At 46.1% G+C, this 20,956-nt stretch overlaps 6 protein-coding genes across 6 annotated transcripts; 2 read left to right on the forward strand and 4 right to left on the reverse strand.

Annotated features, from left to right (window-relative positions):
* Window positions 1-1,259, reverse strand: EDB91DRAFT_1083812 (uncharacterized protein; the record flags this gene model as incomplete). The annotated part of the gene is made up of 6 exons (XM_041315683.1): window positions 1-130; window positions 191-380; window positions 647-808; window positions 913-934; window positions 1,068-1,107; window positions 1,156-1,259. The coding sequence occupies 6 exons, from the start codon at window positions 1,257-1,259 to the stop codon at window positions 1-3; spliced, it is 648 nt and encodes a 215-aa protein (XP_041174997.1).
* A 4,194-nt stretch (window positions 1,260-5,453) lies between these two features.
* Window positions 5,454-5,774, forward strand: EDB91DRAFT_1021466 (uncharacterized protein; the record flags this gene model as incomplete). The annotated part of the gene is made up of 1 exon (XM_041312566.1): window positions 5,454-5,774. A coding segment is annotated over one exon (321 nt), but the record flags the coding sequence as incomplete, so codon positions are not given.
* Window positions 5,775-10,592: 4,818 nt separating this feature from the next.
* On the reverse strand, window positions 10,593-11,270 carry EDB91DRAFT_1083813 (uncharacterized protein; the record flags this gene model as incomplete). The annotated part of the gene is made up of 4 exons (XM_041315684.1): window positions 10,593-10,771; window positions 10,819-10,923; window positions 10,958-11,050; window positions 11,111-11,270. 4 exons carry the CDS (start codon window positions 11,268-11,270, stop codon window positions 10,593-10,595), a joined length of 537 nt encoding a protein of 178 aa, XP_041174999.1.
* A 596-nt stretch (window positions 11,271-11,866) lies between these two features.
* EDB91DRAFT_1083814 (uncharacterized protein) lies at window positions 11,867-12,860 on the reverse strand (the record flags this gene model as incomplete). The annotated part of the gene is made up of 5 exons (XM_041315685.1): window positions 11,867-11,991; window positions 12,166-12,301; window positions 12,538-12,663; window positions 12,724-12,788; window positions 12,830-12,860. 5 exons carry the CDS (start codon window positions 12,858-12,860, stop codon window positions 11,867-11,869), a joined length of 483 nt encoding a protein of 160 aa, XP_041175000.1.
* Window positions 12,861-13,152: 292 nt separating this feature from the next.
* Window positions 13,153-15,281, forward strand: EDB91DRAFT_1250590 (uncharacterized protein; the record flags this gene model as incomplete). The annotated part of the gene is made up of 4 exons (XM_041323246.1): window positions 13,153-13,501; window positions 13,572-13,765; window positions 14,602-14,808; window positions 14,856-15,281. 4 exons carry the CDS (start codon window positions 13,153-13,155, stop codon window positions 15,279-15,281), a joined length of 1,176 nt encoding a protein of 391 aa, XP_041175001.1.
* A 2,341-nt stretch (window positions 15,282-17,622) lies between these two features.
* On the reverse strand, window positions 17,623-18,195 carry EDB91DRAFT_1250591 (uncharacterized protein; the record flags this gene model as incomplete). Its single annotated transcript, XM_041323247.1, has 2 exons — window positions 17,623-17,964; window positions 18,022-18,195. 2 exons carry the CDS (start codon window positions 18,193-18,195, stop codon window positions 17,623-17,625), a joined length of 516 nt encoding a protein of 171 aa, XP_041175002.1.
* Between the last annotated feature and the right edge of the window lie 2,761 nt (window positions 18,196-20,956).

Below are 20,956 nucleotides of genomic sequence, written 5' to 3' on the forward strand. Positions count from 1 at the left end.
CTAGACAGCGGCCCCCTCACTCGTGACGTCAGCTCCATCCCCACCCATCTTGTCCTCGTCTTCATTCTCATCTTCATCCTCGTCCTCCTCATCCTCATCCTCATCCTCCACCCACTCCGCACTCTTAGCGCTTGATTCCTTTGTTGCCTTTGATCCCTTTGTTCACCATTTCCGGGCCTTGTATACTCACTCGCCATGAGCCTCACACTCCTGGTTTTCATTCTTGTGCTCCGCTATCTCATCTTTGGTGAGTGTCACCCACAAACAACTTGAGTTCACAAGGCTGTTGAGCATCTTAATTAGATCTTCACAGTGGCCAATCTCCCCAGGATTTTGCACAGCAGCAAGCAGGTGGTTTTGGAGAGCAACACCATAATTTTCTACAACCTTTTGCTCATAATTGTCATAGTTCATTGTGATTTTTTTTTTTCCTTTTTTGTGAATGATTAAATTCGGCCAGAATTATATCTGCATGACACATCAGCAACAAATCATGCAATCAGTGCAACAAATTATCAAGTCCGTCTTGAACATTCCACCCACACAAGCTTATGAGTCTTGTCATTGACAGCCATTGAGTGATCATGGTGGTATTATCTATTAATGCTGAGTACATTCGACACTTCATTGGATAAATTCGACTTACCAAAATCTCCAACGACCCAAGAGTCAAGTTCCAGTGTGAGACACTTTGGCTCCATGCCAAGCACACCTTTGATGAATGAGGCGACCTTTGGTGTGTAAAAGAGCTTCGGTTCATGATACTGCTCAACGTCACCATGAACAACAAGGTAGAGCCCTTCGAAGCCTGTTCAAGCCTGGATAGCAGTCCACTATTCAATCATTTAGTGAGTATTTCACAGACAAAAAGAAATCATTCTGGTACCTCAGTCTTCGTTGTGTCGAAAGTACCATTGATATCTTTCTGTAGTGCCTTAGGGTTAGTGCAAGTGACTTTTATGTGGGACTGATGTAGTGTCTCAACATTATCTCAAAGACAGTTCTTGTCAGCCACCATCAAGCGCAAATAACGCGACATTAATTGCGCACAGTTTTCCACGACAAACCTGGGCAATTTTAAACGATCCCCCACCCCACGTCCTTTTACTGTAGGTCAAGATATGTTCTTTTTTGGTAGGTCATAAATATAAGTACCTTTGTTGTACTTGTTCAGCTCTTGTCTCACAAATGTGTTCCAGGGATTCGCACAGCGTTTGTTGAAAATACCCTTGCTCACATGAAGCTGCTTGCGTGTCCATGTCAAGCTTCTGTAGACAAGTGAGTATTCAGTTTTGGCATGTTATATAGACTTACCGGCCATGTTCTTGGGCAATGGTCCGTGCTTCCTCCTGGTAAGCATTTTGTGCTGTTGTCATATCCTGTACCTCTGGATCTGGAATTCCGGATCTCCCCTATGGAAGTCTGCTTCTCTTATCCTATTCTCTGTCCAGCACTCCATTTTCATCTCCGGGCTCACTCCTATCTCCTGTTAGTATAACTGTTCTCTGGCTACTGGTTATGTCCTTTCCGCTTGGCTTACTGATCCGTCCATTTATACTTCATTTCCATCTTCACTGCTTTGATCCGTTATACACTTACTGACAGACTTTCCACATGCTTCGGACATAGCTTTTACTTTTCTGACTGATTTACTTACATGATACCTACAGTATATAAACTCCTGTAATACTCCAGTACTCCTTAGTTCGAATCTCACCTTAATTCCTGCTCATTCCTGCATCTCCGGACTTGAGCTTGGTCTCTTGTCAATCTCCGAGTCTTAGGGTTGATTCCTTTGACTGTACCTCCGACTCTCATCTTAGTTCTGCTCATTCCTGCTTCTCCGGACTTGAGTCTGATCTCTTGTCTACCTCTGAGTCTTAGGGTTAAACCTTAGGACTATATCTCTGGCTCTACCTTAGGGTAGTCTAACTCTGTTCCGCTTCTACTCTGGACTTGTCCGCAGTAGCCTTATTCTGTTCTTTCCTAGCCTTCTGGAGTTCCACCGAACTCCCCCTACATCTGACCTCTGTACTTACCTGGACTTCCGTCAGACATCCCCTCTGCCTCTTAGAAATTAAGGGCACGTACTCAGGTAAGGGGCGCAGCGCACAAGCTGAAGCCAAAGCCCTTTGAGTTGTCTTTCCCTTGAGCATGACCTTAACAGCTGTGGTGAGTGCATTTGTCAAGTTCATTGATTTTTCATGGTGTGTAGCCTTCTGGACTGTTGTCAGCTTTGCATGGATCCGCTTCGTTTTGGCCATGGATTGGACAATCATGATGAGAAGTTAAAGTTCAGAACAGTGATGGTTGGAGTTGCTTGTAGGTAGGACTTAGTTCAAGCTTCATGCAAAATTCATTGTTATCAGTTGTTTCATACATCAAACAATATCAATTTTCACTAGTGTCTATCTCCTCCATTGGTTCCAAATAACTCCCTCAAAATTAACTAAAGTGTGTCTCCTTGATTCATGGCGATATTCCAAATAGGACCCACTCTAACTACCATTCCCTAGAATAATGTCAACTCATGAAAATGATAGGGACTTGAAACCAAATATTGTGAATGAAAACTGTTGGTGTACGAGTGTCTGCAATGCTCTCAGATGGTGGGGGAAAGACATGCTCTTCAGCTCTGGAAGATTCAGAAGCAGAAGGCATCAAGGTTGATCGAGAAGGACCAGAACAGCCATGGTCTAGGTGGGAGGCAGTATCATTAAAATGATGAGGGGGCCAATTGTTACGCGAAACCTCTCAGATGAGATCCAGCGGCACTAAACCCGCAAGGGGTGTTTGAAGCGTGGCCTTTGGCGCTAGCCCAGCAAGGAGCTTGCCTGCGCTAAGTCTAAGTAAGGGTTGAGGCCCTTACTTGCGTAGAGTCGATTGGAGTTTCTCGAGGATACGATCCAAGAGATGGAGTTCAACTCAAGAGTATCGTCTCAAGAGCAGATGGTTCTGTGTACAGAGGGAGTTCTCTTAGGCAAGAGAAGTTCAGACCTAACGACAAGTATCAGATGAGAACCGAGTAGATTCAAATTAGAGAATCTATCTACAGTACAAGTGAGATATATATATGTATGAGGGTGATATACCGGTGGAACGGTAAGGGTACAGGGTAAGCGGAAGCAATACCGAGTCAGTGGTAAGGGTCAAGGGTTGTGTGAGTCATAAGTAGAAAGAGGTAAGAAGTACTGGTTGAATGGTAAGGGTAAAGGGCATGGGGAATCCCCATCAATGAGAGAACCAAAACAGTGGGAAGGGAGACAGTGTGGTACCACGAGAGTGAGGGTGCATGACGGAGGCTGGCTGGTTCCTTGACTGTGCGAGAAACCACATCTCAAAGTCAGGACAGTTTAAAACTTCTTCAATATGACCCTGAATATGTGTAATAGCCTGACGAGCAGCCAGAGACTTGGGAAGTGGTGGAAATGGTAGTGATGAGCGGCTGCCTTGCTGAAATAAATTTTCTTGGGTGAAAGCTTGGAAACAAAATGTGAATTGATCTATGCGATGAGCAATGCGTGTTAGAAATACACACCTGAGGTACAAGAAACAGTAGGTGTATTTTTCCAACTAGTATTGAAAACCGACGTACAAACCCTTTCTGCAATCCCAGAGGTGAAGATATCCTCCAGCAAGTCCACAGCTTGAGCTATATCTGTGCTGTTAAATTGCTGGTGTACCATTTGCGATCCAGCGACCTTGCTTGATGTGATAAGGACTACAGCCTGCTCAAGACCATTTCCTGGTAGAATCTTAGCGGGTGTAGACGATGTGTGTAGCTGCACTGTGTGTTTCTGAAAGATAAATTGTGCTTCCAGTGTTACGATGATAGATTTCTTAAAATTTAAAACAGTTCAGCAGAGTTTGCTAAAGTACACACTGGGAAGACATAAATTTTGGTTGCCGTGGCTAGCTAGATCGAGCCATTGGAGGCTTGTAAACATTTCCCTCGGTATTGCAATTGAGTGCAGATTGAAGGTATTCGAACTGAATCTAGAGATGACAGAGACTAGATGCAAAAGTGAGTTGTTAGATGGGCTGAGAATAAAATCGGCGCTAACAATATTAGTTATGGCCACAATTGTGAGACTGTGTTAAGACCATGCTCAGGGGTAAGACAGAGTCTGAGGGGCTCAGCTTCAGCTCATACACTGTGCCCCTTACCTGAGTATGTGCCCCTAATTTTAGATTGTAGTCCAACTCAAGTTCTACGAGCTCCGACAGGATGTCGGAGCGGAGGTCCTCTGAAGGAGGACCAATGGACTACTAGATAAGCGCAGGAATGTCAGGCGGAGATTGGTCCGCCCTATAGGGGAGAGTCGGAGGGCTACTGCAGTTGGAGCTAACAGTAGGAATGGAGCGGAGGAGACTGCTTGGACGAAGTCCGATGCAGGATGGAAATACAGAGGACAGAGGTACAAGAGTATTAGCCACACGTCCGACACGCGGGAAAGGCAGCGGAGGCGCACAGCTAAGTTTGCTTTCACAAGTTCAAACAAGACCTTCTAGATGCTGAACGGCATGAATAGACTGCCAATTATGCAAGTATTTGAGTGCTTCTTGATATTTGGGGTCAGCCGGTGTCCAACATTGTGTAACACCGATCTTCCTCTCTAAGTCAAGCACAGTGTTCATTTTGAGAAGGAGTTTGTTGTACACAGCTCAATGTTCAACTTCCCGTGCTCTGGTGGCTGCTTGAGGTCCCTTGCATAGCCCAGAGTTTTGTGTGAAGTTGCCTGGTACATACGAGAGAAATTGAACTGAAGTGATACCACCATATTCAGCCCTATGTTAAGGTCGTGCTCAAGGGAAAGGTAACTCAAAGGGCTTCAGCTTCAGCTTGTATGCTGCACCCCTTACACGAGTATGTGCGCTTAATTTCTGAGAGGCAGAGGGGAAGTCTGACAGAAGTCCAGGTAAGTCCAGAGGTCAGATGCAGGGGGAGTTTGGCGGAACTCCAGAAGGCTAGGAATGAACAGAGTAAGGCTACTACGGACAAGTCCAGAGTAGAGGCAGAACAGAGTTAGACTACCCTGGGGTAGAGCCAGAGATTAGACTCAAGTCCAGAGAAGCAGGAATGAGCAGAACTAAGATGATATTCAAACTGAGGAGTACCGGAGTATTACAGGAGTTTATATACTGTAGGTATCATGTAAGTAAATCAGTCAGCAAAGTAAAAGCTATGCCCCGAGCATATGGAAAGTCTATTAGTAAGAGTATAACGGATCAAAGCAGTGAAGTCAGAAATGAAGTACAAACGGACAGATCAGTAAGCAAAGTGGAAAGACATACAACTGGTAGCTGGAGAGCAGTATTCTAAAAGGAGATAGGAGTGAGTATGGAGATGAAGGTGGAGCACTGGGCAGACAACAGGATGGAGAACTGGACTTTTGCAGGGGAGATCCAGAATTCTGGGTCTGGAGGTATGGGATATGACACCCTACAAAGCCAGTGTCTCATTGACATCTGAGTCAAATGACTCCAAAGACTTGCCTCTGAAAAGAACAAGGCTATCACATTCACATTCTCGAGCCCCCAGACCTGCAAGCATCAGTGATCACACATCAGATGAAAACTGGCAACCCCCTACTGTCCTTGACAGTATAAAATTTGTTGCTCACAATGATGAATCAGATATTGAGTCAGATGAAGAGGATATCACTCACTTGGACGATCTGGATAACAGCAACTGCTGTTCAAGGCTAATTTATTTTGCAGCATCCATGGATGATGATCCATGTGACGAGACATGGCTGCCTCCAAGGGAGTCCAAGTGTAGGGCTGAACGAACAGGCTGTCCAAGTCATTACAAGAAGGGTCCTGATGTTGGGAGCAAATCAGCTCATACTCAACGACGGTATAAAAAACTCCTTCAAAATCAAGAATCACTGACCAGCCTTGGATTCACGGTTAAACCAAAATCATACCAGTCAGCACACATCACATCTGCCACCCAGCCTTCAACATCACATCACAACCCAGTGGAACCTGATTTGGAGTTGAAATAAAATGGTCTCAATGCAGATATCATGTCTATTAGGTACCATGCCGGCTCAAGAAGCGGAGGGGTCAGGGCTTGGCTTTAGCTCTTGCACTGCACCCTTAGCCAAGTACGTGCCCCAAATTTGGAGCGGGTCCGATGTTGTCCGACAATAGGACAAGTGGTCTGCTTAGGTCCACTTTGAGGGTCGGGAAGTAAGTGCTAATAGCGGCGGGCTGACTAGAAGCGGAGCGAAGAAGGTGGAGGATAAGGCGGAGGGTGGATAGGAGCAACGGGGGATGATTGACAGGGGCGGAGAAGTAAAGGGGGAGACTTAGAGCACAGCTCTAAGTCGGAGCGGAAAGTCGGAGGTGACAACAAGATGAAACTTGTGTCCGGAGGTGGCAAGGTCCTACTGAGAATTCTCACACGTAGAAACTGCAAGAAGACAAGTAATATTAAGACTGGGGAAAATATCTAAGTACAGGATATGTTATATACTTCTAAGTATGAGGCAGTGATCAGGATAACTATGTTGTAAAGCTATGCACCAAGGATATAATTTGTAAGTACTTACACAGGCGAAGACATAAGTCGGAGCTGAATCAATCTGTACGTGTCAGATCAGTGATCAAGCGGTAAAAGGAATTACCAGTGATCCAGAAGTGAGGGTCTATGTACCAAAGGGGAAAGTATATGTCCAAATGGGAAAGAGGTTCTGTTATGGGAAAGCCCGGCTTTCCAACAGTGCACTTGATAGGGTCGATCCCGTGTCCGCTTCATGGAGCACCAGGACGATGGAAGACTGAATGGAGGCTGTCCATTCAGAATGACTGACTGAAGTTTCAATGGTGGAAGCTAGAGTTGTATATCACAAGTGAAGATCAAGTTAGAGAATACATGGTCTAACTACTGTGGTATATATAGGTATCATCCTATGAGTTCAGGGTAGGCTTGGGTAGCCAGAAAGCGTCCCAACTAGGTAAGTGTCTATATGAGTCATAAGGACTCAGAGATAAGAGTACCGGTTCAACGGTAATGGTCTAGGGCATGGTACCGGCGCAGTGGTAGGTGTCCAAGTCAGATAACGCTATCTGTCATGATAAGCGATAGGATAAACTGATAGTCAGTACCGGTGTATTGGTAGGGTGATAAGGGAGAAGCGCGTGGCTTCTATTGATCCCGGTCTAGGTCAGTTCCAGAGCTGTCTTGCTCCAACAGCTGTCATGCTGTGCTCTGCAGTTTAGTCACGTGCCGGTGACATCATCTGTCACGTGTTGTGATGCGGTTGTGACAGTGATGTTTGGCAGAGACGATAGGGGTCTGAGGGTCCCTGTAACAGGTTCCAGTTGAATGGAGACGTTATGGAAGGGGACTGGTTGGGCAGTTGAGTGGAAGCGTAGGGGCGGATGCAGATGATGATTGGATGGAGCGGAGGACAGATGTAGTGGAGGTGGTCAGAAGGTGGAGCAGATATTAATATCGGGGCGGTCGGATCAGGTATATGACAATGTCCAAGACACCAGCCCCTGACTCGCTACTCAACACTGGTCTTGTTCATGATGCAGAAGAAGCATGGGAGAATTGTGCAAGGGAACAGCTCGATGCTTGCCCGACTGAAGTGATCAGTCATTTTATCAACTGTTCATGGTGCTTTATGAGTGCATATTGATTGGGTCTCATGGGAAAAGCAGCGGAAGAGGCAGTTCAAAAGCAAAAACAGCATCACTAGGTCTCACAGTGCGCTATGATGTCAATAGAAGCGGTACTGGACAGAGCGTAGGCATAGATACATGTTGTTGAAAACAGCCAAAAATTTGGCCAGCCCAAAAACACGTGGGAAAATACAAATGAGACCGGTTTTAGACGTAGTTTGACCCTCTGAATCTGTTCCCATACTCAGTTTGATGCCAAAAAAATTCCCTGAGCCAAAAACAAAGTTGTCGAGTTTGCTTGTCCGGAACTGTACTGCAGTTGGAGCTATCAGTAGGAATGGAGCGGAGGAGACTGCTTTGATGAAGTCCGAAGCAGAACGGAAACACGGAGGACAGAGGTACAAGAGTATTGGCCACAAGTCTGACGCACAGGCAAGGCGGCCGAGGTGCGGGAAGTCAGATGAGTGGAGAAGGCAACTGACCTAGGGAGTCAATACCCTAGGCCAGTAAACAGGAGTTGTCAAGGGTTTTGCCCAAGAACAAGGACAAGAGAGCAGGGCTTAGAAAAGGTAATATTCGGACTAAAGATCTACAGACAGATGTACATATGTTTATATACTTTAAGTAAGTAGCATAGCATAGCATAGCAGAAGGCTATGTGCTGAGTGTACAGAATTACTAGAAGGATGACTGAGACATATGAGAAGGAGGCTCGGAGAATAGTATGTATGCGACAGATCAATAATCACTCAGGTGTAGGAATTACCGGTGATCTGAAAAGAGGAACTATGATACTAAATGGAGATAGGACCAGTTGAGTGGTTCCTAGTCTAGGAGTGGACTGGTGAGGCTGTCGGGCGGACTAATAGTTGGGTGAAGCGATATGAGAGAAACTGGAGGAACTGAGTGGGTTGGAAAAGCGGAGATGGTGGAGGGAGTAGGAGTAGGATCGGTCGGACCAACAGAGTGGAGGAGCGGAGCTCCAGATAGGGTCGGATGGTAGGGATATAGTGTCGGAGGACATAGGGATAGTGTCGGAGGAGTGGAGTGGAGTTGGGCAGAGGTAGCAGGGCTAGTCCTGCTGAGATGCACTTCATGCATTGTTGGAGGAGGAGGGATGGACTGGACAGGGAAACAGGGGGTCGGACCAGTGGTGGGAATGTTCACAGGTGGTATTGGAGGTGCTCGGATCCAGTATATGACAGAGCTATCGACACGTTTCAGCAAGTTATTGCCATGAAAGGCATCAAGTCATGCAGGGTAAAGAGGCACCTCATTGAGTTGCTGTCACAAGTTTCATAAGTGTGCTTTGCAATTATATTTAGTGCCTAACCTTATAGTCACATGCTGGGCAAGCATGTAACATGTACCAATGTGGTGTGTCCCATCCCAGTGTTTGATCAACAAGACTTTTCACCTGTCTCAGAATTTCAAGATATGCATCCAAGGCCACAGCAAACTGGTCCTGCAGTGACTGATAATAAGTATGCTAATGAGATAGTAGGGTCAGTAAGGATGGGTTCGAGTTTGGACTTGGTACTTGAGACTCACATTGTGGAGTGCACATAAGACCTTCACCATCACCTGTACACTGAATAAGGCTTTCCTTCAGCAAATTTGGTGGTAGAGTTTGAGGCACTCCAAAGACACAGCCACCATAGGTTGAAAAGGGGAGCTGCCAAGATAACCGGCCCTTATGTTAAGATTGTGCTCAGGGGTAAAGCAGAGTCTGAGGGGCTTGGCTTCAGCTTGTACGCTGCGCCCCTTACCCGAGTACATGCCCCTAATTTCGGAATGTAGTCCGACACAAGTTCTATGAGTTCCGACAGGACGTTGGAATGGGGGTCCTCTGAAGGAGGACCGACAGACTACTAGGTGAGCATGGGAAAGTCGGGTGGGGGTTGTTCCACCCGACAGGAGGGAATCGGGAGACTACTGTGGTCGGAACCAACAGTAGAAGCGGAGTAGAGGGGACTGCTTGAATGAAGTCTGAAGCAGAGTGGAACTGAGGGGATGGATGGGAGATTGCAGGGTTTAGTTCCGACGCACAGGAAGTCAGATGAGTGGAGGAATGGGGGAACGGGGGATCAGAGGATCGGAGGGTGACCAACCTAGGGAGTCAATCCCCTAGGCCGGCTAACAGGAGTTGACCAGGATCAGGCCCAAGTCAAAGAACAGAAGAGCAGGGCTTAGAAAAGGTAATATTCAGACTGAGTATCTACAGACAAATGTACATATGTTTATATACTCTAAGTGATGAGCATAGCATAGCAGAAGGCTATGTGCTGAGTGTACAGGAATACAATAGGATGACTGAGACATATGAGAATAAGGCTCGGGGAACAGTATGTACGCGACGGATCAGAATTGCTAGGGTATAGGGATTACCAGTGATCCAAAAAGCGGAACTATGATACTAAACGGGGATAGGACCAGTTGAGTGGTTCCTAGTCTAGGAGTGGACTGGTGAGGCAGTCGGACAGACTAATAGTTGGGTGGGACAAGACGAGTGGAGCTGGGCGGGTCAGAAAAGCGGAGGGAGTAGGGGTAGGATTGGGCGGACCAATAGGGCAGAGGAGCGGAACCCCAGATAGGGTTGGATGGAAGGGGTATAATGTCAGAGGACATAGGGGTAGTGTCGGAAGAGTGGAATAGGGTCGGGCGGAGGTAGCAGGGCTAATCCTGCTGAGATGCACTTCGTGCATTGTCGGAGAAGGAGGAATGGAGCGGATGGGGAAACTGGGGTTCAGACCAGGGGTGGAGATGTTCACAGGTGGTATTGGAGGTGCTTGGATCTGGTATATGACACCTTATCAGCAACTCATTGGCAGGTTGATCTTCATGTTGATTGACAGACCACACATGTTCATAGTCTAAAAGAATGCATGAGAATAACGAAATAAAAAATAAAAAAAACCAACTTGTAATATTGATGGTAGCGATTTGAAAAGCCATCACCATGCAGTTTGCTTCAATGGGATCAGGCGGTATGCAAGTATTAGCTGGATCATGTTTCCACTGCAAGAATGCCTCAATGAGGTCTGGCATTTGATTGCGCCAGGCAGCATGCATCTGACGGTTACACAGAAGGCAGGTCCATGGGGCACAATGTTGTTGATGCCTAACTTGAATACTACAAAAATTTAGTTTCACTGAAGTTAAGAATATCAGAAAACTCACCATGCAAAATGTGCATTTGTGCTGCACTAACTGCATGCTGTTCACCACCAGTAACAGGTGCACGAATGTCGGAGCCTTTATCTGCACTATTGTCAACAGAGGCATCTGTCCACTGGTGCAGCATTTGAGTCCAATGCACTGAAGTCTGCAAAAGAACTGCTGGAATCATTGGAGTAATTGTTGGCATGAATGGCAGCCTCAGCAAGAAGCTGTTGTGTAGCAGCAGAGATACCTGCCTTTGTGTGAGATTCAAGAAAGAAAGAAAGAAAGAAAGACAGCACAGACAACATACCTTGTTGACCATCCAACTGTTGCCTTTCAAATGCCAGCCTATCTGCCCGGATCTTGCTGAGGTTGGCTCTGAGTGTCCAAGAAGTGCCTGTGTCTGTGATGACCGTCTCCTGAACAGAGCCAAAGGTCGAACATTTGAGGGTGCATTTGCACTTGGCCATTGTGTTGAGAGGTGTAGAGTAGGTTATCCGTGGGAATGTTTGGGTTGGTTAAAACAATGCTACAACATGGAAAGCCACAGCTAAAAGGCTCTGGGAGGTGGACTATCATCTAGCAGGCATGATGTTATTACTAATTAGTAAGATTAATGGTGTCACTCAGGTGCCTATGGTTGGACATTGTCAGACCTGCTCCAAATTTGGGGCACATACTTGGCTAAGGGCGCAGTGCAAGAGCTGAAGCCAAGCCCCAACCCCTCTGCTTCTCTGTTCAAGCACGGTACCTAACAGTGGCAGGGCTAGGAAGCACAAGATCATTATGGCTAACCAAGACCTGCCAATCCAGGCCTTGTGATAGGCACCAAATGCCCAAAAACCACAGTAGTACATCTGGGTATTGTGCAGTCCACATGCACAGTCTCATTTTGATCCTTTTCAATACTACTAACCAACCACATGAGATGATGTGCAAGGAAGGATAGTTGGGATGCACCAAGTCAACAGTATTGGCTGCGTCAAACTGACCGTGCTGAATGAGCCAGCAAGTTTAGTGGTGTCAGTGGCAGAATGGCTCATCCTGTTGAAGCCTGCAATTGATGTCATGTTTGCAAGAGGTGAGAGTTGTATGGAGTGATCAGAGCAAGCAACAAAGGGCCAGGAGTGGATGGCATGGCAGACAAGACTTGCATCAAAGGACCAGCAATAGGATATATAACAGGGGTTGCTAGAGACATTTCAAGTTAGTCTTAAAATTATGTTCATTGTAATGTAAAATTCATGGGGATGGGTTACTCAATGGTTGTGCTGTGATGAGTAGCTGTGAGCAGTGTGTGCTACAGGGACACAAATTAGTTGTGTATAGGCATGTGATTGAAGGATACTCACAGTTGCAACTTACTTGAGGATTTTGGCAATGCAACCTCTGATATTCTCCTTGTGGTATTAGTGGGGGAGAATGGCCACACCAAGGTGGGGAATGAGATTGACCTCAACGAGGAGACATAACACCCTCCCACTAAGAGGGGGCATAGTCTCTATAAGACATCAACCTACTGCAATTATCAGGGGAAGAGACTGGTCAATGAGAGGGATAGTCCCTGTAGGAGGATTTATGTAGAGTGGGGGAGCTAGAATATTGTGTGTTATGATTGGAAGGAGGGGGAGGGTTGTCTTCTTCACCAGACAGGACATGCATGGACTCATATGGAGGGGACATGTGCATGTCAGTATCCATGCTGTTGTTGTTTATATCAATATTGTCCATATTTACCTTTGCCTTCTCAACCATTTCCTGTTCAAGCTGTTCTGCTTCTGCCTTCTCATATTTGAGCCATTCTGCCTTCTTGCATTCTGCCTTCTCAACCATTTCACACTGCTCCTGCTGCTGTGCCTGAACCTGTTGGATGTGTTGTTTCCCAAGATATAAATGTTTCTGCACAGAGAGGTGAAGGCCCACCAGCAACCCAGGATGAGATGATGGCCCCACATCATTATTAGATCCATCCAAGGCAAATAGGGTGCCTTGATGGTCCATCTGATTGTGCAAGATCAAATAAAATCACCTGGCATGCTCAGCAGGAGGGTTGGCATCATGTTGGACTACAATCAGTCTTAACAGTTTCAAAGTCAATTTCTAGCACAATGTAATGACCCTCAGTGTAGATAGGAGCATAAAGGTATCTGTGAGCCGCCACACTCTCTGTGAATTTCTCCAGTGGGTCATTTTGTGACTTCTGGTATGTCTCACTAATCTGAGGATGGCATTGTTGAAATAGGTGTTGGTGTCATATACCAGATCCAAACACCTCCAATACCACCTGTGAACATCCCTACTGCTGGTCCAACCCCCTGTTTCCACGTCTGCTCCATCCCTCCTTCTCCAACAATGCACAAAGTGCATCTCAGCAGGACTGTCACATACCGGATCCGAGTACCCCCAGTACCACCTATAAGCATCCCTACTGCTGGTCCGACCCCCTGTTTCCCCATCCGCTCCATTCCTCCTTCTCCGACAATGCACGAAGTGCATCTCAGCAGGATTAGCCCTGCTACCTCCGCCCGACCCTATTCCACTCTTCCGACACTACCCCTATGTCCTCTGACATTATACCCCTTCCATCCAACCCTATCTGGGGTTCCGCTCCTCTGCCCTATTGGTCCGCCCAATCCTACTCCTACTCCCTCCGCTTTTCTGACCCGCCCAGTTCCACTCGTCTTGTCCCACCCAACTATTAGTCCGTCTGACTGCCTCACTGGTCCACTCCTAGACTAGGAACCACTCAACTGGTCCTATCCCTGTTGTAGGGAGTATCCCTATGCTAGGCTCGTATCCACCACTTTTCCAATGCATCAGGCATCCATCCGACGTCCATCCGACACCTATCCATTTCATCCAATACCCATCTGCTTTTCGGACGACATGCGGATACCTTTGGATCTCCTCCTATAGCTCGCACATCCGCCGCATCCGTCCTGTCCACGTCCATTCTACCTCATTGGTACGTACTCACATGCATTTTCTTGTTACTGACTGAACACAGACATATCCTCTCACACTCCAGTATTTTTCAGATAGCTTATGGCACGGTCTAGACTCACTACCTATATCTCTATGTTCCTTGAAAATACTGTACCCTATAAGCATGGAGGTTTTCGAAAAATACTTACTTCATGTAACTTCCTCCCACTTTTCCTGCACCTTACCAGAAGGTCGCTTTGACTTATACCCACTATCCATCTAACCTTTAATGAACTTCCTTTGACTTTGATTCACATCCTGTCCGATCCACAAGTGCCATCCGCTCCATCTGACAAATCTGTACGTTTCGCATCCTATCCGTTTCATCCGCTTTTGTGGATCTTTCATCCTATAGGGTCGCTTTAGACAGAGACTAGTATTCCCCAGTAGCAATCCCCTTAAGGGTCAAATGCATTTGTTCCCAAGCGAGGCAGCAGGCAGCAAAGACCCAACTGTGTAGTAGATTGATTTCACTCTGCTGCACTTGTTGTACCCACACCGTTTAGTATCATAGTTCCGCTTTTTGGATCACTGGTAATCCCTATACCCTAGCAATTCTGATCCGTCGCGTACATACTGTTCCCCAAGCCTTATTCTCGTATGTCTCAGTCATCCTATTGTATTCCTGTACACTCAGCATATAGCCTTCTGCTATGCTATGCTCATCACTTAGAGTATATAAACATATGTACATTTGTCTGTAGATACCCAGTCTGAATACTACCTTTTCTAAGCCCTGCTCTTCTGTTCTTTGACTTGGGCCTGATCCTAGTCAACTCCTGTTAGCTGGCCTAGGGGATTGACTCCCTAGGCCAGCCACCCTCTGATCCTCCGTTCCCCTGTTTCCCTGTTCCCCCATTCCCCCGTTCCTCCGCTTGTCCGACTTCCCGTGCATTGGAACTAAACCCCACACTCTTGCATCCATCCCCTCCGTTCCGCTCTGCTTCGGACTTCGTCCAAGCAGTCCCTTCTGCTCCGCTTCTACTGTTGGTTCTGACTGCAGTAGTCTCCCGCCTCCCTCCTGTCGGGCAGAACAACCCCCGCCCGACTTTCCCATACTCACCTAGTAGTCTGTCGGTCCTCCTTCAGAGGACCCCCATTCCGACGTCCTGTCGGAACTCATAGAACTCGTGTCAGACTACATTCCGAAATTAGGGGCATGTACTCAGGTAAGTGGCGCAGCGTACGAGCTGAAGCCAAGCCCCTCAGACTCCGCTTTACCCCTGAGCACGGTCTTAACGAGGACTAGCCCTGCCACCTCTGCCCGACTCCACTCCACTCCTCCGACACTACCCCTATTTCCTCTGACACTATATCCCTACCATCCGACCCTATCTGAAGCTCTGCTCCTCCGCCCTATTGGTCCACCCAATCCTACTCCTACTCCCTCTACCATCTCCGCTTTTCCGACCCACTTGGTTCCTTCAATTTCTCTCATGTCACTCCACCCGACTATCAGTCCGCCCAACCGCCTCACCAGTCCACTTCTAGACTAGGAACCACTCAACTGGTCCTACCCCCTTGTGGTATCATAGTTCCTCCTTTCGGATCACCGGTCATTCCTATACCAGTGTTAGGTACCGTGCCGACTTCAGCACTTGCGCTGCGCCCTTAGCTGAGTGCATGCCCTGAATTTGGAGCGGGTCCAATGTTGTCTGACGATAGGATGAGTGGTCCGTTTAGGTCCACTTTGAGGGTCGGGAGGTAAGTGCTACTAGTGGCGGGCCAACTAGGAGCGGGGCAGAGAAGGCGGAGGATAATGCAGAAGGGGGAAAGGAGCAGGGGGAATACTTGATAGGGGCGGAGAAATAAGGAGAAGACTTAGAGTGTGGCTCTAAGTCGGAGTGGAGGGTCGGAGGCGACAACAAGGTGAAACTTGTGTCCAGAGGAGGCAAGGTCCTACTGAGAATCCTCACAAGTAGAAACTGCAAGAAGACAAGTAATATTAAGACTAAGGAAAAATATCCAAGTACAGGATATGTTATATACTTCTAAGTATGAGGCAGTGACCAGGATAACTATGTTGTAAAGCTATGTACCAAGGATATAATTTGTAAGTACTTACACAGGTGAAGACATAAGTTGGAGTGGATATCAATATGTACGCGTCGGATCAGTAATTGAGCAGTAAGAGGAATTACCGGTGATCCAGGAGTAAGGGTCTATGCACTGAAAGGGAAAGTATATATCTAAAAGGGGAAAGAGGTTCCAGTTGAATGGAGACATTATGGAAGGGGACTGGTTGGGCGGTTGAGCAGAAGCATAGGGGCAGATGCGGACGATGATTGGACGGAGCGGAGGATGGATGGAGTGGAGGTGGTCAGAAAGCGGAGTGGATATTAATATTGGAGCGGTCGGATCAGGTATATGACAACCAGAGTGATTATTAATCCGTCATGTACATACTATTCTCCAAGCCTCTTTCTCATATGTCTCAGTCATCTCTTTAGTAATTCTGTACACTCAGCACATAGCCTTCTGCTTATGCTATGCTACTGTCATATACTGGATCCGAGTACCCCCAGTACCTCCTATGAGCATCCCCACTGCTGGCCCAACCCCCTGTTTCCCTGTCCGCTTCATTCCTCCTTCCCTGACAATGCATGAAGTGCATCTCAGCAGGATTAGCCCTGCTACCTCCACCCGACCCCGTTCCACTCCTCCGACACTACCCCAGTCCGATTCATCTAGTAGCACACCGACTTCTTTGTTTCTCACATTGTAATCATCAAGGTCATTTAGTCGATAACGAACCCAGGTGGATACCAGGCTCCAATGGTCTGCACGTAAGATCTAATATGGCTCCCAACAATCAACATACTAAACTTGATTCAGAGACGATAGCAGACCCAACCTGTTTTGCGACATCCTTGAAATTTGTCTGAAGTTCATAGGATTTCTTCAGTGGTCAATGTGCTTTCTCATTTGGCTTCGTATTGAAATTTTGGGTAACACCTTTGCGCCTGATGTCATTGAAAAGGTGAGTAGCCAGGTGAATCTTCAGGAAATTCCAATTCTTCAGTTTGGATTTGGACTTCGAAATATATGTCTACAGTACAACATCAGCACTCGTCAGCACTAAGAGTGTGAAGTACAATGTAAACTTGCCTTCATGACCTGTGAAAATTCATCTAGAGCTGCTCAGCCAGCAGCAAGAGTCTCTGCAGTATGCACCTCAAGAGCTGCAAACATATCAACATTCAAGTATGCCCAAATACATTGTAGTAGAAGATATCCAAGCTTGCGTGATTTGTGATCGAGCACTTCGTGAGCGATGAAAATGATCAACTGTAGAACAAGCAAAGGGTGGACATCATTCTAATTGGCATCTCAAGAGCCTCTCGCCTTTAATATATCTTTGTACTTTGTTTCATCGGAAAAGCTGATTCCCATGACTTCTTTGAAGTGATTGAGGTTTTGCCATCTTGGTGCGTCTGCGAACCTAAGAAACTCATAATGAATGTCCGAGGTATTAAGTAACGAAGTGAAAAAAAAATTAACAAACCCTTGATTTATCTTGCTTGCAGCATCTCGACCAATGTCATTGATCATTCTTTGTAGCTTACTCCACAGATGCTTTCCTCCCCTTCCTTCGTGGTTAGTATGCAGATGGTCAAACAAAAGGGCACGAAAGACATCCACAAGTTTTGACTTGAGGAGAGCATTCTGTTGAGGTCAATATATTTTGAACGTGATTCAGAATCAGCAAGTCACTTACATTGACATCTCACAAAGACTGAGACTTCAACTTCTGTTCTCATTTTGCCTTTGTAGGCTTCTTTCTTGCCTTCCTAAGTAGGTGAACTGCACCGTGATGTGTAAGAAGTGGCCAAATCTTCAACAAGTCAAACAAGTCATCCCAAGGGACCAAACAAATGGGGCATGGAAATTTGCCCATAACTCCACGGATGAGCGACATAACACATCTGGGAATGTTGAAAGGTCATGTGGAGTATCAGTAAGAATACATTGTTGAACACCATGCTCCTCGTAATCTGCAGACAAGATTGGCACAATGGGAAACAAATGGTGTTGAAGTTTGTCCCAACATTCAATCCATCCACCATGCTTCCTTTTCGATCTAAGACATTTCAGTATTGTCTTGAAGGATTTGTGCCAAATGGCTGCCTTGAAATCTGCGAACTTCTGTTTTCCCGACTTTGCAGGATCATCTTTGACCTAGAAAAATCAGGGTTAGTTCAATGTTAGTTGCATCATATATAATTAAAATAGTACAATTGGGAGCCATCCCACAACTTGACCACCACCAACTCCTTCGCCATTCCGGACTGAAGCTGGGAGGTTCGCGATCTGAGCAATAACAGGGTAACCTTTGGCACGGCCAAAGGACGACAACTTTGCTTTGTCTGCATATAGTATGAATCCAAGAGGCTTCCCATCTGCAGGCATGGCTGACTAGATGCATTACATTTCAGTGCATTGCTCCAACTTATCAAATTGATACTTACCTGAGCATCCCAAAAAGCATCTGCAGTCCAGGGCTCATCGATAAATCACACAAACTTCTGCCCATCAAATTTCGACAGGTGTTGAGCGTTGAAAGTAAACTGTGGGCTGATGTAAGGATCTTGAAGAAGGTCACATGCCCAGTCCCACAAGTCCCAGTAGTGAAGCATGAATTCTTGATCAACGCCATTATATGGCACTCTGATGGTTTGTTTTGAAACTAAGATCCATACATTAGAACAATGAAACTGAATCAACAAGATACTCACTGGTGTTAGACGATGAGACATAGCATTCCATGTCTTACGAATAACATTGTGGTTGCGCAGTGTGAAGGACTCCTGCTTTGAGTGATGCAGGAGGTTGATCAGTCGTTCAATTTGATGTTTGCTGAGGGTAGTTTCATGAGCGAGCTCAGCTACCTCAAAGTCCAGGCGGCTTTGAAATGGCTCCCAGGGTTGTTTGTTGGGAGTTGGTGGGTCGTGTGAAATGTTGTGTTGAAAAGTCGAGAATGTTCATGTCTGCATTGGGATTTCAGAGTGAGGGTGAAATTCCGTCTGGACATCAGTCGATGTTAAATGCGATTTCGTGTTGATCGGATTCATCTGCAGACAATTCATGTGGTGGAATCACTCCATGAATGCCTAATATCATGCTGTAAGTTGTAGTGTCAAAGGTAGAGATGACTTACACACCATCCAAATCATTGATATCCATCCACTTGTCAATGTCTATGAAGTTCGGCTCAGTTGAAAATCTGAGCATCATGTACCTCACAGTTGATCATTAACTTGATCGGTGCAATATGTATTGACTTGGACATTGTTAGGTACTGTGCTGGCTCAAGAGGCAGAGGGGTTGGGGCTTGGCTTCAGCTCTTGCACTGCGCCCTTAGCTGAGTACGTACCCCTGAATTTGGAGCAGGTCCGACGTTGTCCGACGATAGGACGAGTGGACCGCTTAGGTTTGCTTTGAGGGTCGGGTGGTAAGAGCTACTAGCGGCGGACCTGACTAGGAGTGGGGCGGAGAAGGTGGAGGATAATTGGGAGGGTGGAAAGGGGCTGGGGGAATGCTTGATAGGAGTGGAGGAGGTGGAGGATAATGCAGAGTGCGGAAAGGAACAGGGGGAATACTTGATAGGGGTGGAGAAGTAAAGAGAAGACTTAGAGCATGGCTCTAAGTCGGAGCGGAGGGTCGGAGGTGACAACAAGGTGAAACTTGTGTCCAGAGGAGGCAAGGTCCTACTGAGAGTTCTCACAAGTAGTGACTGCGAGAAGACAAGTAATATTAAGACTGGGGAAAATATCTAAGTACAGGATATGTTATATACTTCTAAGTAGGAGGCAGTGATCAGGATAACTATGTTGTAAAGCTATGTACCAAGGATATAATTTGTAAGTACTTACACAGGTGAAGACATAAGTTGGAGTGGATATCAATATGTACACGTCGGATCAGTGATTGAGTGGTAAGAGGAATTACCAGTGATCCGGGAGTAAGGGTCTATGTACCGAAGGGGGAAGTATATATCTAAAAGGGGAAAGGGATTCCAGTTGAATGGAGACATTATGGAAGGGGACCGGTTGAGCGGTTGAGCGGAAGTGTTGGAGCAGATGTGGTCGATGATTGGACGGAGCAGAGGAATAGATGGAGCGGAGGTTGTCGGAAAGTGGGGCGGATATTGATATCGGAGCGGTTGGATCAGGTATATGACAGATGTCGACCAACATCGTAGCTAAGTGGAAATTCAGTGACCAATTCAGATGCTTCAAAACAGACAAGAAACATACCTGAACTGTTATGAGTGTTCGCAACATGAAGCAGATCCTCCTGCAAGTGCCTCGCATTTTTCACGCAGGCGGTGCGGTGTGTCTTGAAACCATGCAGTTTGAATGTTCTACCGCAGTGGTTGCAAGTTAGTTCTGTGGATGAATCTGGCATGTTGTTGGATGAAACTACCGAGCACGGCAGTTAATGATAGAAAGGGCTGTCAACTGGATAATGAATGAACAATGACTAATGTGTTAAACAGATTCAAACGTCTGAATCAACCTAATAATTACATACTGATACTAACTTGAGCGCAGATCAGTCAGGGCATTATGTATTAAAGCTTTCTCTGAATCATCTTCCATGTTTCTGGTAGCGATGCCAGGTAGGACATCTGAATCGCATCAATGACAGTGGGACAGAAAGATAATCAGATAATCAAGTCCACTTGGACTTTAAAATAATACAGACGACATGTATGTGATTATAATAGACTTGTGTTGATAATCGGTGTTTCCAAGATGATGTAATACGATCATGTGCATTGAAATACTATTGTAATTTTAATGTAACCCTTATCTCAACCGCCGGTCATTGCAATGAAGGTGGGAAATTTCCGTCATATAACTTTGATTTTTTTTCGAAAACAATTCCCATGGTCTACCATCATCATATAGTGGCACAATGTACATCTAAAACCAAAAAGTGCAAAAATGGCAGAAACCAATTTCCTGATCAAGTTAGAATTAGTCAGCCTCCCATAGGATTAAAATTAGGATTGGGGTTAGGGTTGGATTAGCATTGTGATAGGATCAGGATTTGGAGTTAATTTTTCTCTATGCTGCAATATATGTATCTATAAGCATATAGTGGCACTATATGCACTTAGAGCCATTCAGATCCAAAAAGTGCAAGAACCAGTTTTCCTGATGCT

This window comes from Suillus paluster, assembly GCF_016628075.1.
Source record: "Suillus paluster strain FC165 chromosome Unknown EDB91scaffold_45, whole genome shotgun sequence".
In the NCBI taxonomy this organism is placed as follows: domain Eukaryota; kingdom Fungi; phylum Basidiomycota; class Agaricomycetes; order Boletales; family Suillaceae; genus Suillus; species Suillus paluster.